The 17,550-nt window shown below is 43.1% G+C and overlaps 1 protein-coding gene across 4 annotated transcripts in view; it reads right to left on the bottom strand.

Annotated features, from left to right (window-relative positions):
* LOC125374752 (alpha-1,6-mannosyl-glycoprotein 4-beta-N-acetylglucosaminyltransferase-like) overlaps positions 1-17,550 on the bottom strand; it is a 49,426-nt gene that overhangs the window by 16,866 nt on the left and 15,010 nt on the right. For all 4 annotated transcript variants that reach the window (XM_048386159.1, XM_048386160.1, XM_048386158.1 and 1 more), the window contains exon 2: positions 3,554-4,476. In XM_048386159.1, coding sequence (XP_048242116.1) covers positions 3,554-3,668 — 115 coding nt within the window. In that variant the 5' untranslated portion in view covers positions 3,669-4,476. The remainder of the gene's footprint in view (positions 1-3,553; positions 4,477-17,550) is intronic.

Here is a 17,550-nt window from a genome sequence, read left to right as displayed (position 1 = left end):
TCTAACTAATGTCTCTAACTAATGTCCCAGGAAATAAATACATCAGTCACGGCATTGTGAGCTGCACGTTCAAAGTCCAACTAATGTGGGACACTCATTTAAAGGTATCTCTAAAGAACACCACGCTTAATAATTTAAATGTGGGACACTCATTTAAAGGTATCTCTAAAGAACACCACGCTTAATAATTTAAATGTGGGACACTCATTTAAAGGTATCGCTAAAGAACACCACGCTTAGTAACTTAAATGTGGGACACTCATATAAAGGTATCGGTAATCGGATTAAGTAATTACCCGCTAAAATAGGTGAAATGCACTCAGCTGAAAATGTGGCTCTACCGGCAATAGCCATTTCTGAAATGTGGCTCTCCCGGCTAGACACGTCAGCGAGCCTGACCACCCGATCCCGTTAGTCGCCTCTTACGACAAGGAAAGTCGCCTTTTATGGCAAGAATGGGTTGCTGAAGACTTAATCTCCCCCGGATCTTCACGGGTATGCACACACGCACGCACGCACGCACGCACGCACGCACGCACACACAGCAGTGTTATGGTAACAACTTTCCATGTAAAGTATCAAGGAATATGTAAAATCTCTTATAGTCAACATATTCTATTTCCCAACAATGTTATTAATGGTCAAAGTTGAGTACTGTCACCGGGTGTAAAACTAGCCTAGGCGCGGTCCTATGACCGCACCGCTTCCCCGCTTTAAAAAACCGGTTACCTTTTTAATTACTTTAGACTAGTTTAATGACACCCCTGATCATTGGAGCACAGCTCCGTGACAGTACCTCAAAGAATGATCTTTGACACAAAGTTACAGCTTGATTACTGAATGCCACAAGAAACGATTGTTTTATGAAAGAAAGAAGACATCACGCATACCACATTCGTCATGGAAACGGTTATACTGAAATTATTACTCTCATTATGTGTTTTACATATAGAGTATACTGTTAACAGATGAGTGCAGGTTGCACGTGGACAGCTCTGATGGTCATGCAAGGACCTACAGGCGTCCAGGAGAATGCTTTCGCGACGCTTGTGCTACTCCACGGCGTTGGTGGTGGAAGTGCAACGATATGGGGTGGCATTACAACTCATGGAAGAACACAATAATGCCCGCCCACATGTTGCTCGTGTTGTAACAGATTTTTAAGGCAGCAGAACATTGCTATTGCTGCAACACTTTTCTCTTATTGATGTCTGGGATGAGAAAGTGCGACGCCTACGACGGGATCAGAACCAGCGGGTGATGCTAGCTCAGTAAGACCAATCTTTGGTTTACATTTGGAACAGCATCCCCCGGCATCTGGTATCTTCAAGGCGCCGCCGCTGCCTCATCTGCAGTCTGTCTCACAGTCCCTCTCGCCCAACCCTTACTGTGATGCTGTAGCCCTAAATAAAGCAAGTCTAGATTCCCCCCAGGTTCAGGGTCTAAATTTCCCATCTCACTGGGGCTCCATTTCATACATTTATATGTAGTTGCTTGTTCCTATCAAAAATATATATTATTTGTGTTAGTCTCGCCTGTATCAACGCAAATGGCATCTTCCCGAGGCAAGAGCGTTAACTGACTATAAAAGTCCAGTTTCCACCCTTGCCGATCTAGGCTAGTATTATGGAGTTACATTTTGGCTGGACTAACGAATCTATGCACAGTCCAATCAAAATCGCGCACCGAAATCGAAATCCGGTTCGTACACTGTTGTACAGATTTCGGTCGATTGCAGGATTTGCAAAGCATGTTCACCGCCATCTCGTTGTCAGCAGATATTTTCCAAATGTTTTCAAGTTTATAATCAAGGTACTCACGTGATTTGATGCATTTCGCGATGTAAGATCCGTTTTATCAGAATATAGATCTTGATTGTCGATCAGATCTAACTGACCGGGCGCCACCATTTTGTGTGAAGCAAACACAAGTGATACGAGAGGTGGAATCTGATTGGTCCATAGTAGAGGCTTAGAAGGGACATGACTGGTAATAGCAACTGGTGGCGCTACGATCAAGCCCAGTAATTCAAGCTTAATTCGGCAAGGGTGGAAACTGGACTTTTAAAGTCAGTTAACTCTCTTGCCTCGGGAAGATGCGCAAATGGTGGTCGCATTGTTTATTGAGTTGTTGCACCATTCCTCTTTTAGGGTATGTCGCTCCCTCCTGTTACCAAGTATGGGCTTTGTCAATGAATTTGTTATGATAAAACAGTGATTAGACGAATGGCCGAATATTATGTTGGTATTTCCAATACCTTAACATTTACACTTCTTCACATGTCTATTTTGAAGTGACGAGAGATTTTCCACTGTACAAATAACTAAGTTTTGTTTGTTAATTGTTTATCGCCGCCTTCAGCAATATTCCAGCTGTATGACGGCGGTATGTAAATAATTGAGTCTCTACTAGACAATCAAGTGATTGACATCATAAGCATCGATCCAGACAATTGGGATTATGGATACGCATCTTCCCGAGGCAAGGGAGTTAACTGACTATAAAAGTCCAGTTTCCACCCTTGCCGAACTAGGCAGGTATTATGGAGGATTTGCAAAGCATGTGCACCGCCAACTCGTTGTCAACAGATATTTTCCAAGTCTTTTCATGTTTTTAATCAAGGTGCTCAGGTGATTTGATGCACTTCGCTATGTAAGACTCGTTTTATCACAATATAGATCTTGATAGATCAGATCGTTTTGACTGGACGCCGCCATTTGGTTTGAAGCAAATGCAAGTGATACGAGAGGTGGAATCTGATTGGTCCATATGAGAGGCTTAGAAGGGACATAACTCGTAATAACCACTGGTGGCGCTACGGGTGAGCCCAGGAATTCCAGCCTTATTCGGCAAGTGTAGAAACTGGACTTTTAAAGTCAGTTAACTCCCTTGACTCGGGAAGATGGCGGATACGATGACATGCATCAATCAAGTCAGCGAGCCTGACCACCCGATCCCGTCAGTCGCCTCTTACCACACACAGTGTCACTTTTTACGGCAAGCATGGGTTGCTGAAGACCTATTCTTACCCGGATCTTCACGGGTCTAATAACCAAATATTCAGTATTATAAAGACTTATAGTTTGTGAACAGTTTAGTATTGACACAGTAAGTTTGTCGCTTATCGAGAGAGGTCATACTTTAATTGAATGCCATTGATGTGTACATGGTGTAATCAAACAACTGCCATGTACATTTCCCTATCGTCCGGGGTTCCATCCCCGGCCGCGTCATACCAAAAGACGTTAAAATATGGTACTTGTTGTTACCCTGTCTGGCGCTCGGCATTAAGGAGCTAAAACAAGGACTGGTCGGTATACTGTGTCTGAGTGGGATATTCATGTTAAACTGCGGCATGGTATCTCAGTGAGCTAGCAGTATATATCGGCATCAGTCCGGACTAGTACAAGCAGCCACACAAACAAACACACGTACATGCACGTCGCTATATAAGTGCAATAATCGTAGACGCGACGTTAAACCCCATTTCACCTCACCTCACCTCACCTCACATTTCCCTAACTACAAGATAAAAACAAAACGATGTACTTACCAGGTTGTTGTCGCGTCAGCAGTAGAAACTGAAGTGTCACAACACACGCCAGGAGGGTCACAATGACAGGGGAAGATCCCCTCCCGAACAGATTCCCACCGCGGGGCAGCCTCATGGCTTGAACACACAACCTCACACAACCTCACACGACCTCACACTCGGGCCATGACACGAGCCCCTCACTTCATGCACTGATAACTGTGCTCCGCGCAGCGCTTCTTGTGTGAAGCTCTTTATAAAACGGACGTAAGACACAAGAGGAAATGAATGCAACTGAGAGATATGCTTGCCTCCTCGAAGTCCGGGGAACATTCACTTCCTATCTCCGTGTTATAAGTGAACAACAGTTACACAACAGTTTCGCTACAACGAAAGCAGAATTTTCACAAAAGAGTCATGGCAAGCGCGTACACGAACGCCGGTTTTTCACACTAGAGCTCGATTGTTCTCCCAGGTTGGTCCCTATGAATGACACTTGTTTGTTCACAACAAAGTCTCCGTTGCCCTCATTCCGTAAGCCAGTCTGTTCGTGTTTTTACCATCGACATTAACAACCCCTTGAGACTATTTCGATCGTATTATCCAAGTATATGCCCAAACCACCAAGCTGACGAGTGATGGCACCGAAAATTAGAACGTGCACCAATCGTGGCTATAATTCCGTGGACTATTTCACAGTCCAACTTGACCCGGTAGGTAAAGGATGTAATTGTTTACCATAACAATTTCGGCATATATTCAAGTAAACAACCTTGAGGACGACTTATCGTGTTGAAATATTTCCAACAACAGTCCTTGTTGTCTTTGCGAGGTAACGCCACGACGAGAAATTCAACTGAAAGTTTTTATAGGCGTTTCTTTGCTCATCTCAGTTCATTTTATTATTTCCTTTTGGAGACATCGTTGGGGATGTTTATTCATATCTGAAATGTAAACAATGAAAATTATTGATATGGAACAAGCACAATATACGTGTTTATACAAATCGAACACTTTCGCAGGAAAGTACAGGGTCTGGGATTCGAACCCACACTTTCAAAGTGAGACACCTAATCGCCTCTACACAGTGGTCAGCGACATGACCCACTAAGCCACCGGGATTTCACCAAACTGGAAGTCGAACAACGGGAAGTGTAATTTGGGATTACACTTTATCAGTAAAGTTTTTGTTTGTTTGTTTGTATATAATCTAGGCTGGACCAGACAATCCTGGGGTTGATATCATGAGCATCGATCCACGCAATTGGGATGCGATGGCATGCATCAACCAAGTCAGCGAGCCCGACCACCCGATCCCGTCAGTCGCCTCTAACGACAAGCACAGTCGCTGTTTACGGCAAGCATTGGTTGCTGAAGACCTATTTTACCCCGGATCTTCACGGGTCTTATCTGTAAAATACACATCCACTGAAAAAAGAACTTGAGTTTGTACTTTACTGAGACAATGTATTCCAAATATGAAATATGTTACTTTCTTAAAGGCATTGTCTATTTATGTGTATACAACATGTTGTACGAGAACGGATGAGATTGCAGTCCCCGACAGTACAACACTTGCCAGCTTATACAAATTGTAATGCACCAATAATTTCAAGGTTAAGTGTACATCCTGGTTTCGAACAGTGAATATAAATGCGCAAAAGCGTAAATCACACCTGAATGAGTGAAGTGAACGAACGGGTTAGTGGTGAGTGAATGAACAAAGGAATGAATAGATGAAGTGTCATTCACCACTAAACAGACAAGTCCTTCACATAGATACAACACTTTTCAGAGTAACATATCTCTGCTGGTTCCGATCATATCATAAACATGTGTTTATGTGTCACTGAAGGTGACGAACGCGTCCTGTCCATTCAGGGCACCTATCACAAACACATGCAAAGGCAAGTCAATTAGTCCTCCACATGGATAAAACCCTTTTCAGGGTAACATATCTCTGCTGGTTCCGATCATATCATAAGCATGTGTTCATGTGTCACTGAAGGTGACGACCGCGTCCTGTCCATCCAGGGCATATATCACAAACACATGCAAAAGGCAAGTCAATAAGCAAGACACTAATGCCTCTGTGTAAGGTGAGGTAAGATAAGGTAAGTACTGATTGAAAGAATAAACGAATGAATAGAAGAGTGAAGTGTCATATATCACCCACATAGGCAATTAAACGTACAGGTTCGCCTGCTAATAATTATGTAGCGTAAATGAATATCAAATGAAACCTTTGAATTACACTTCATATATACATGTCTCGTGAAGTGTCCGGAGTAGAATAGGTCTTTAGCAACCCATGCTTGCCGTAAAAGGTGACTATGCTTGTCGTAAGAGGCGACTTACGGGATCGGGTGGTCAACTTCACTGACTTAGTTGATGCATGTCATCATATCCCAACTGCGTAGATCGATGCTCATGATGTCAATCACTGGGTTGTCTGATCCAGACTCGATGATTTACAGGGAATATTGCTTAGTGCGGCGCTCAACAACAAACACACATACATACATATATACACATGTTTGTAATGTGCCAAACAAAGTAATACGTGTAGACTTTAAAAAATATGATAAGCATGTCCTTTGCATTAATACAATGCGAGTCAACATAGTCTATATATCTCATACGTACACTATATTGGAAGTAAGCAAGGCACATTAAAGATAAGTTACTGATGTAAAATTCCACCTATACAGTCAGGCATGCATGCAGGCACACGCAGACACTATATCTCGACAGAGGGAACTGATGCAATCACTGAGTGCTCACTGAGATCTGACCAATGGTATCAATGATGGGATGAATTTCGATGCTATGTGACAGAACCCTCTCCATAATAAGAAACATCTGCAAAAAGCTGCATCCGTTGTACAATTCCGACAATATCAAAAAGCAAGACTTTATGAATCACTATCAAAGAGATATTGGGGTTCGCGAAAAGGTGATCGTATCCTGTCCCATTGGTGGCCCCCGTCACAAACACATGCGCGGGCTAGTCAATTGACAAGACAATAACGCCTCAGTATTTCCGTTATATCACGGCGTGTGAGCTTAATGTGGGAGCTAACGTTTATCACTTTGAAACCCACGGGCACGGGTATGATGCTGACAATCAAAACGCATAATCAGGTCAAATGTGGGATTCGAACCCAGGATCATACCTGCAGGCACGCCTGAGGGATGCGAACCGAGCTGAGGTGTCGTAGACTTGTGAAAGACTCTCTAAATCCGTTAATAAACAGACCTACCTCAACCCTTAAACATACAGACCTACCTCAACCCGCTAACAAACAGACCTACCTCAACCCGTAAACAATCAGTCCAACCTCAATCTGTCCACATACTGACCCACCCCAACCCGTTAACACACTGACCTACCTCAACCCGTTAACATACACAACTTTTTCAACCAGTTAACACACAGACCTACCTCAACCCGCAAACAAACAGACCTATCTAACTCTAAACACGTTAACTTACTGACACCCCGTTACCACACAGCCAACCCGTTAACATACAGACCTACCTCAATCAACGCGTTAACATACTGACCTACCTCAACCCGCTAACACAATGACCTACCTCAACAGGTTCACACAGACAATCCGTTAACATACTGACAACCCATTAACATACAGACCCATCTCAACCCGTTAACATACTGACCTACCCCAACCCGTTAACATACATACCTACCTCAACCCCTTAACATACAGACCTACCTCAACCCGTTAACATACTCAACTTTTTCAACCAGTTAACACACAGACCTACCTCAACCCGCAAACAAACAGACCTACCTAAACACGTTAACTTACTGACACCCCGTTACCACACAGCCAACCTGTTAACATACAGACCTACCTCAATCAACGCGTTAACATACTGACCTACGTCAACCCGCTAACACAATGACCTTCCTCAACACGTTCACACAGACACTCAGTTAACATACTGACAACCCATTAACATACAGACCCATCTCAACCCGTTAACATACTGACCTACCCCAACCCGTTAACATACATACCTACCTCAACCCCTTAACATACAGACCTACCTCAACCCGTTAACATACAGACCTACCTCGACCCCTTAACATACAGACCTACCTCAACCCGGTAACATACAGACCTACCTCAACCTGTTAACATACAAACCTACCTCAACCCGGTAACATAAAGACCTACCTCAACCCGGTAACATACAGACCTACCCAAACCCGTTAACATACAGACCTACCTCAACCCGTTAACATACAGACCTACCTCAACCCGTTAACATACTGACCTACCTCAACCCGGTAACATACAGACCTACCCCAACCTGTTAACATACAGACCTACCTCAACCCGGTAACATACAGACCTCCCTCAACCCCTTAACATACTGACCTACCTCAACCCGCTAACATACAGACCTACCTCAACCCCTTAACATACAGACCTACCTCAACCCGTTAACACACTGACCTACCTTAACCCGGTAACATACTGACCTACCTCAACCCGGTAACATACAGACCTACCTCAACCCGTTAACATACAGACCTACCCCAACCCGGAAACATACAGACCTACCCCAACCCGGTAACATACAGACCTACCCCAACCTGTTAACATACAGACCTACCTCAACCCTTTAACATACAGACCTACCTCAACCCGTTTACATACTGACAAACCGTTAACATACAGACCTACCTCAACCCGGTAACATACATACCTACCTCAACCCGGCAACATACAGACCTACCTCAACCCGTTTACATACTGACAAACCGTTAACATACAGACCGATCTCAATCCGTTAACATACTGACCTACCACAACCCGTTAACATACTGACCTACCACAACCCGTTAACATACTGACCTACCTCAACCCGGTAACATACAGACCTACCTCAACCTGTTAACATACAGACCTACCTCAACCCTTTAACATACAGACCTACCTCAACCCGTTAACATACTGACAAACCGTTAACATACAGACCGATCTCAATCCGTTAACATACAGACCTACCACAACCCGTTAACATACTGACCTACCCCAACCCGTTAACATAATGACCCACCTCACCCCATTAACATACAGCCCTACCTCAACCCGTTAACGTACAGACCTACTGCAACCCGTTAACATACAGACCTACCTCAACCCGGTAGCATACAGACCTACCTCAACCCGGTAACATACAGACCTACCTCAACCCGTTTACATACTGACAAACCGTTAACATACAGACCGATTTAAATCCGTAAACATACTGACCTACCACAACCCGTTAACATACTGACCTACCACAACCCGTTAACATACTGACCTACCTCAACCCGTTAACATACAGACCTACCCCAACCTGTTAACATACAGACCTACCTTAACCCTTTAACATACAGACCTACCTCAACCCGTTAACATACTGACAAACCGTTAACATACAGACCGATCTCAATCCGTTAACATACTGACCTACCTCAATCAACGCGTTAACATACTGACCTACCTCAACCCGCTAACACAATGACCTACCTCAACAGGTTCACACAGACAATCCGTTAACATACTGACAACCCATTAACATACAGACCCATCTCAACCCGTTAACATACTGACCTACCCCAACCCGTTAACATACATACCTACCTCAACCCCTTAACATACAGACCTACCTCAACCCGTTAACATACTCAACTTTTTCAACCAGTTAACACACAGACCTACCTCAACCCGCAAACAAACAGACCTACCTAAACACGTTAACTTACTGACACCCCGTTACCACACAGCCAACCTGTTAACATACAGACCTACCTCAATCAACGCGTTAACATACTGACCTACGTCAACCCGCTAACACAATGACCTTCCTCAACACGTTCACACAGACACTCAGTTAACATACTGACAACCCATTAACATACAGACCCATCTCAACCCGTTAACATACTGACCTACCCCAACCCGTTAACATACATACCTACCTCAACCCCTTAACATACAGACCTACCTCAACCCGTTAACATACAGACCTACCTCGACCCCTTAACATACAGACCTACCTCAACCCGGTAACATACAGACCTACCTCAACCTGTTAACATACAAACCTACCTCAACCCGGTAACATAAAGACCTACCTCAACCCGGTAACATACAGACCTACCCAAACCCGTTAACATACAGACCTACCTCAACCCGTTAACATACAGACCTACCTCAACCCGTTAACATACTGACCTACCTCAACCCGGTAACATACAGACCTACCCCAACCTGTTAACATACAGACCTACCTCAACCCGGTAACATACAGACCTCCCTCAACCCCTTAACATACTGACCTACCTCAACCCGCTAACATACAGACCTACCTCAACCCCTTAACATACAGACCTACCTCAACCCGTTAACACACTGACCTACCTTAACCCGGTAACATACTGACCTACCTCAACCCGGTAACATACAGACCTACCTCAACCCGTTAACATACAGACCTACCCCAACCCGGAAACATACAGACCTACCCCAACCCGGTAACATACAGACCTACCCCAACCTGTTAACATACAGACCTACCTCAACCCTTTAACATACAGACCTACCTCAACCCGTTTACATACTGACAAACCGTTAACATACAGACCTACCTCAACCCGGTAACATACATACCTACCTCAACCCGGCAACATACAGACCTACCTCAACCCGTTTACATACTGACAAACCGTTAACATACAGACCGATCTCAATCCGTTAACATACTGACCTACCACAACCCGTTAACATACTGACCTACCACAACCCGTTAACATACTGACCTACCTCAACCCGGTAACATACAGACCTACCTCAACCTGTTAACATACAGACCTACCTCAACCCTTTAACATACAGACCTACCTCAACCCGTTAACATACTGACAAACCGTTAACATACAGACCGATCTCAATCCGTTAACATACAGACCTACCACAACCCGTTAACATACTGACCTACCCCAACCCGTTAACATAATGACCCACCTCACCCCATTAACATACAGCCCTACCTCAACCCGTTAACGTACAGACCTACTGCAACCCGTTAACATACAGACCTACCTCAACCCGGTAGCATACAGACCTACCTCAACCCGGTAACATACAGACCTACCTCAACCCGTTTACATACTGACAAACCGTTAACATACAGACCGATTTAAATCCGTAAACATACTGACCTACCACAACCCGTTAACATACTGACCTACCACAACCCGTTAACATACTGACCTACCTCAACCCGTTAACATACAGACCTACCCCAACCTGTTAACATACAGACCTACCTTAACCCTTTAACATACAGACCTACCTCAACCCGTTAACATACTGACAAACCGTTAACATACAGACCGATCTCAATCCGTTAACATACTGACCTACCACAACCCGTTAACATACTGACCTACCCCAACCCGTTAACATAATGACCCACCTCACCCCATTAACATACAGCCCTACCTCAACCCGTTAACGTACAGACCTACTGCAATCCGTTAACATACAGACCTACCTCAACCCGGTAACATACAGACCTACCTCTACCCTTTAACATACAGACCTACCTCAACCCGGTAACATTCTGACAAACCGTTAGCATACAGACCCATCTCAATCCGTTAACATACTGACCTACCACAACCCGTAAACATACTGACCCACCTCACCCCATTAACATACAGCCCTACCTCAACCCGTTAACGTACAGACCTACCGCAACCAGTTAACATACAGACCTACCTCAACCCGGTAACATACAGACCTACCTCTACCCTTTAACATACAGACCTACCTCAACCCGTTAACATACTGACAAACCGTTAACATACAGACCCATCTCAATCCGTAAACATACTGACCTACCACAACCCGTTAACATACTGACCCACCTCACCCCATTAACATACTGACCTACCTCAACCCGTTAACATACTGACAAACCGTTAACATACAGACCCATCTCAATCCGTTAACATACTGACCTACCACAACCCGTAAACATACTGACCCACCTCAACCCGTTAACATACTGACCTACCACAACCCGTTAACATACTGACCCACCTCACCCCATTAACATACTGACCTACCACAACCCGTAAACATACTGACAAACCGTTAACATACAGACCCATCTCAATCCGTTAACATACTGACCTACCACAACCCGTTAACATACTGACCCACCTCACCCCATTAACATTCTGACCTACCACAACCCGTTAACATACTGACCTACCACAACCCGTTAACATACTGACCCACCTCACCCCATTAACATACTGACCTACCACAACCCGTTAACATACTGACAAACCGTTAACATACAGACCCATCTCAATCCGTTAACATACTGACCTACCACAACCCGTAAACATACTGACCCACCTCACCCCATTAACATACTGACCTACCTCACCCCATTAACATACTGACCTAACTTAACACGTCTGACCTCCCTGGACGCTACCTCATTAAGGACGTACATTGTCTGACCTGCAAGCAGCTGTTTCCCCCGTGTGTCTGAGTCACGGAGACTTTGACATGACTGGCCTGAACGTAGTTTTATTGTCATTTAATCTGCGTGTTAGACGGGTACACAAGCTAAGTTGTGTCACCTGAATTATATCCCCCAGTGTTGGCAACAATTACAGTCCTGTATATATATATGTTACATTAACGTGGTAGTGGTGTTCTCATATTGAAGGTTGATGTAAATTGTGCGTTGGGAAAATGAAAATATTCTGTAGTTATTTAATCACGATCATGGCAATTTGCGTACGAGGATATAGAGTGGAATTCCATTACATAGACGAAATCCATTATCTGTTTAGGTGCGAAGCCCTAAAGCCACAACAACTTCTCAATATGCTAATTAAATATGAATGGCTACATATTTCATCATTTTGATGAACAATGACTCCATCAGATGTACCTGCACTTAAACACACTTACCTCCAAAATGTATTCCACCAAAGCACTTAATGAAATTACTTTTGTCAACAGCCATGGATTACATGATAAATATATATTATTTGATATAATTTATGTAGAAGCCGTCTTGTATGTTATTTATATTAACATGGGGAAAATGGACAAAGTTTGACACATATTTTATCACGTTAAAAGCCACATTTTTTAATTGGAAATTGTGAAATAAGGGAATATTACAACTAACTAATCACCCGTACCGCGTATACATTCGTTGCATACCAGCAACTGGTAAACTATTATTCTTACTAAACTTAACTTATTAACACCTTTAACATCAATGCCTCGGTCAAACTAAATTATATAATTCTGTTTATAATTCACGCCACTAAAGTTCGCAATAAACACTTTATCGTCAGTTTAATCAGTCAATGAGATTATCTGTAGTAGCTAGAATAGGTATAAATACGGACGACAGACAGTTGCAAATCATTCTGTGGTTGTCTAATAAACTGACTGTTTATTCACTCGGGTAAGAAACATTACTATCTTGTACTATGTTAATTCTTAACTATATGCTTTTACCCTTGGCAATACCTGCAAGTTCAATTGGCGTCATACTTGAATGTGTATCTTAGAGATTCCCATGTACAACTTCTTTGTATAGATTATGCCAATTCTATTAACTGTATTACGCTGCTTACCGTTTGGAATATGTATTGGGGCTGAGCTATATGTATCTTGTGAGAATGCCCACTCGGGTAATGTATTAGCTGGAGTGTGTCGGGTATACTATATTCAGTCATATGTAAACTTGGAATATATATCGTGACTAATGTTGTACATGTAAACATCTTGTGGAATGATTCAATATCATGTTCATCTTATGTTCTTCACATATATGTACCTCTCTATAACTGATTGTAAATCTTCTCTAAAAATTGATTGTAAACATTCTTCTGTTGACTGATTATATATAAAATGATTCCGTGGCTGTCTAATAAACTGACTGTATTTGCACTCCGGTCTTGCATTGGTTTGTCGTGTACCGTGGTACCTCTGCTAAGCGAGCCGATTCCCCTCACTCGTCTTATTATGTATATAAACTATATTGTAATTTATACTCATGTACCGTCGATGGTGGGGTTTTTTCAAATTAAACAGAATCCATGAATTTTCAATAAACCTGAAATGAAATATTGGCAAACGTTTGGGAAATCGATCAGAACCATGTAACGCGATACTATGACGCAGTACACAGTAGTTGATTCTGCACATGGAAATCAATGTTTTTTTCTGACAAGTTACACAACTGTACATGTCAGCATCACAACAGCCCAGAGACTGGGTAACCATGTGATGAAGGTGTTGGATCCACGTACATTGGCAAAAAGGGAAAGCTATCCATCATTAGATACATCGCATACATCCCCTTGATCTGTTTATACAGAAATGGCATTCAGATGTAAGAAGACAATTGAAAGCAAGCTATGAATTATTCAGAAACCCATGTACCTTGAATGCTATCTATTAAAACTGTCCAGGCAACATTACTTGAATCTGTTAAAATTTAGAACGTTGTGTCACCAACTACCAATTAAGAAAGGAAGATGAAATAATATAATAATAATATGAAACCTGACGATAAAACGATATACATTATGTAAGCGTAATGAACAAAGTGATAAAAACCATTACTTTTTTTCAATGTGACTATTTTAACATTTGGAATTTCTACCTATTTATATATTTTACAAAATCATTTCTGTAAGTAAAATGATCTCCTTGTTAAAATCCAATAGAAGTGAGGTGAAATTGGGTTTAACGTCACGTCCAAGATTACTGTACTTATATTTAGCGACGTTTTGTTTGTTTGTTTGTGTGTTGTTTAACGCCGCACTCAGCAATATTCCAGCTATATGACGGTGGTCTGTAAATAGTCGACTCTGGACCAGACAATCCAGTGATTGACATCATGAGCATCGATCCACTCAGTTGGGATCGATGACATGCATCAACCAAGTCGGCGAGCCTGACCACCCGATCCCGTTAGTCGCCTTTTACGACAAGCATTCTCACCTTTTACGGCAAGCATGGGTTGCTGAAGACCTATTCTACCCCGGAATCTTCACGGGTCTCTTTTTATGGAATCTATTGATAAATTATGTTATGTAATGATTAATGATTTTTTTTCACAATCCCTTGCCGCAACTCTCCACACCATGTACACACGTGGAACTCATTCTTCTTAAGTGCTACTCTCCTTTCTATGACGATATAATTTATTCAATATTGAATCTCAGTTGTGACATTCGTGCAATTATTTTATTAGTACACATGTATATACATTATTTTAATAATATTTGATATTTTATATCACTTGTGTCTCGTTAGCCATATGACGCTGGACTTTGCTTGTTTTACTTTTGTTACTATCATGATTTTATACACTGTAAATGCAAAGTGTGACACATTACTAAAATAGTTATCTTCTATTTTTTTCATAAAAAAGTAACTGTGTGTTGCCTAACGCCGCACCGTAGAATACACCTGCACCTGGACCAGACAATCCTGTGACACGACACCGCGATTTTTTATTGAAGGTCCGTTCTGTTTTGGCTGCGCGCCATCTCACCCCGTCAACATGGATCGTTGCTCATAATGTCAATCACTGGATTGTCTGAGCCTAACTCGATAATTTGCAGGCAGGCGTCATCTACCTGAATATTACTTCACTTGGAGCTAAACATCAACAAACAAACAAAATTCTAACTGGGAGGAGGCAACAAACAGTTGATAACTGTTTCATAAATTTCCACCCCTGAAATAAACTTCTACAACTCACCCTATGAACCGTCACGCTAGATATGCAAATAGACGCAGGTTTTCATGAACAAAGGGCGAGTGGTAGCGACCGATCATGAGTGCGGGGATGAGACGTTGACTTATGTGTACGGAATGTGTGTCAAGTTGGTAGGACACGAGTGACCCGGATTCATCACCACATGTTCTGCATACATTGGGAGGGGGGGGAGGGGGGGGGGGGGGGGGGGGGGCTTATCCAGTGGTTAAAGCGTTCGCTCGTCACGCTGAATGTTCCAGTTCGATTCCCCACGGGTACAATGTGTGAAGCCAATTTCTGGTGTCCCCATCGTGATATTGCTGAAATATTGCTAAACTGCGTCAAACATAAATTATAACATTTATTGAGAATTTAATCGAAATAGAAATTTACGAGCGTTCACAAGTGTCAAAATTAAAGTTTGACACTTGTAAACGCTCGTAAATTGGACACCCGGAACATATTGGTATGTATTTGGTGTTCGAGACATGCTTCGATCGTAGTCAACGAATCTGACCGATTTATTAAGTCGCCTCGTACGACATATGAGGGATGCTGTGGAATTATTCTAACCCGGAATCCCCACATTGTATGACTATATTCTGCAAAAAAAGGAAACGTAAAAGTAGTAAAATTGTAAATATCTGTAAGTGTTGCTGACATCCTCTACAAAATTAATACCAAACATTTCTGCATGGATTGGATTGGTTTGTGTGAAAAGAATGAGGTACTGCAGAAATTTTGTGAAAAGGTGGAAAACTCACAAAAACACAACCACGCGAGATTGGCGCCGAACACACTAACATGACATACACGGGCAAGATCACTTTTGGGCTATAAAAAAGTTGGGTTTTCATTTGGATGCCATCACAATGTTCCAACAAGTGAACAGCGATCGCGAAAGACATGCCACGACTTCTGACGGAAGCACAACGCAACGACGCCATCAGCCGACTGCAAACAGGAGAATCATCTTCAGCTGCAGATAGTTGTTTCCATGTAGCACCAAGCACCATTACAAGACTGTGTAACCGTTATCAGACACACGGGACAACACGTGACCTTCCCAGATCCGGGCGACCACGTATCACTACTAGAGTGAGTGAGTGAGTGAGAGTTAGGTTTAACGCCGCTTTTAACAGTATTCCAGTCATATCACGGCGTGTCAGCTTAATGTGGGAGGAAAGCCCGAAGTGATGCAGGTCTCAGACGTTTACCACTTCGGTGAAACCCACGAGCACGGGTATGGTGCTGACAAACCTAGAAACATAATCGGGGCGAATCGGGATTCGAACCCACAATCATAGGTTTCTGGCGTGCCCAAGGGACGCAACTCTGCACAGCGAATCGCGGCGCCTTAGACGACTGGGCCACCCGTGCCCCCCACTACTAGAGCACAGGTCAAATTCATACAGCTACGTCACTTACGTGGAAGAACCACCACGGCCACCTCTACAACTACGGCAAAACCAGGATTGCTGAGGTGGTTGCTTTTGGCTGGTTGGTTGGTTGGTTGTTTAACGCCGCACTCGGCAATATTCCAGCTATATGACGGTGTAAATTATCGAGTCTTGACCAGACAAGCCAGTGATTAATACCATGATCATCGAACCACGCAATATGTGATCAATGACATGCATCAACTAAGTCAGCGAGCCTGACCACCCGATCCCCTTAGTCGCCTCTTACGACAACATAGTCGCCTTTTACGGCAAGCATGGGTTGCTGAAGATCTATTCTACCCCGGGTCTTCACGGATCTGGCTCAGACAGTGAGGAACCGTTTCCGCGCTGAAGGTATTTCGCGCTAGACGACCAGTGTCATTCTTACGGACCTACATCGTCGGCTGCGACGTCAAGGTCACAGAGTATGACCACAACTGCGATGGAGAAGTTTGGTTCAGTGACGATTCACGTTTTTATGTTTCGCCATGCGGATAGTAGACGTCGTGTTTACAGGCGTCGCGGGGAACGTTATGCACTAATCTGCATACAGTAAGTGGACAGATTCGGTGGTGGTAGTGTAATGTTGTGGGCAGCCATCTCCTACACTGGTAAAACAGTCTTGGTGCAACTTCTAAGGAATTTTAACGGTACACGAGTGAGATTCTTCGACAACACTTACTTCCCATTATGAAACAAGCGAACGTCATTTTCCAAGAAAGCAACGCCCGACCT

Source organism: Haliotis rufescens, unplaced genomic scaffold (assembly GCF_023055435.1).
Source record: "Haliotis rufescens isolate VD_foot unplaced genomic scaffold, xgHalRufe1.0.p SCAF_6, whole genome shotgun sequence".
Taxonomy (NCBI): Eukaryota; Metazoa; Mollusca; class Gastropoda; order Lepetellida; family Haliotidae; genus Haliotis; species Haliotis rufescens.
This window is presented reverse-complemented; position numbering and strand designations above follow the sequence as displayed.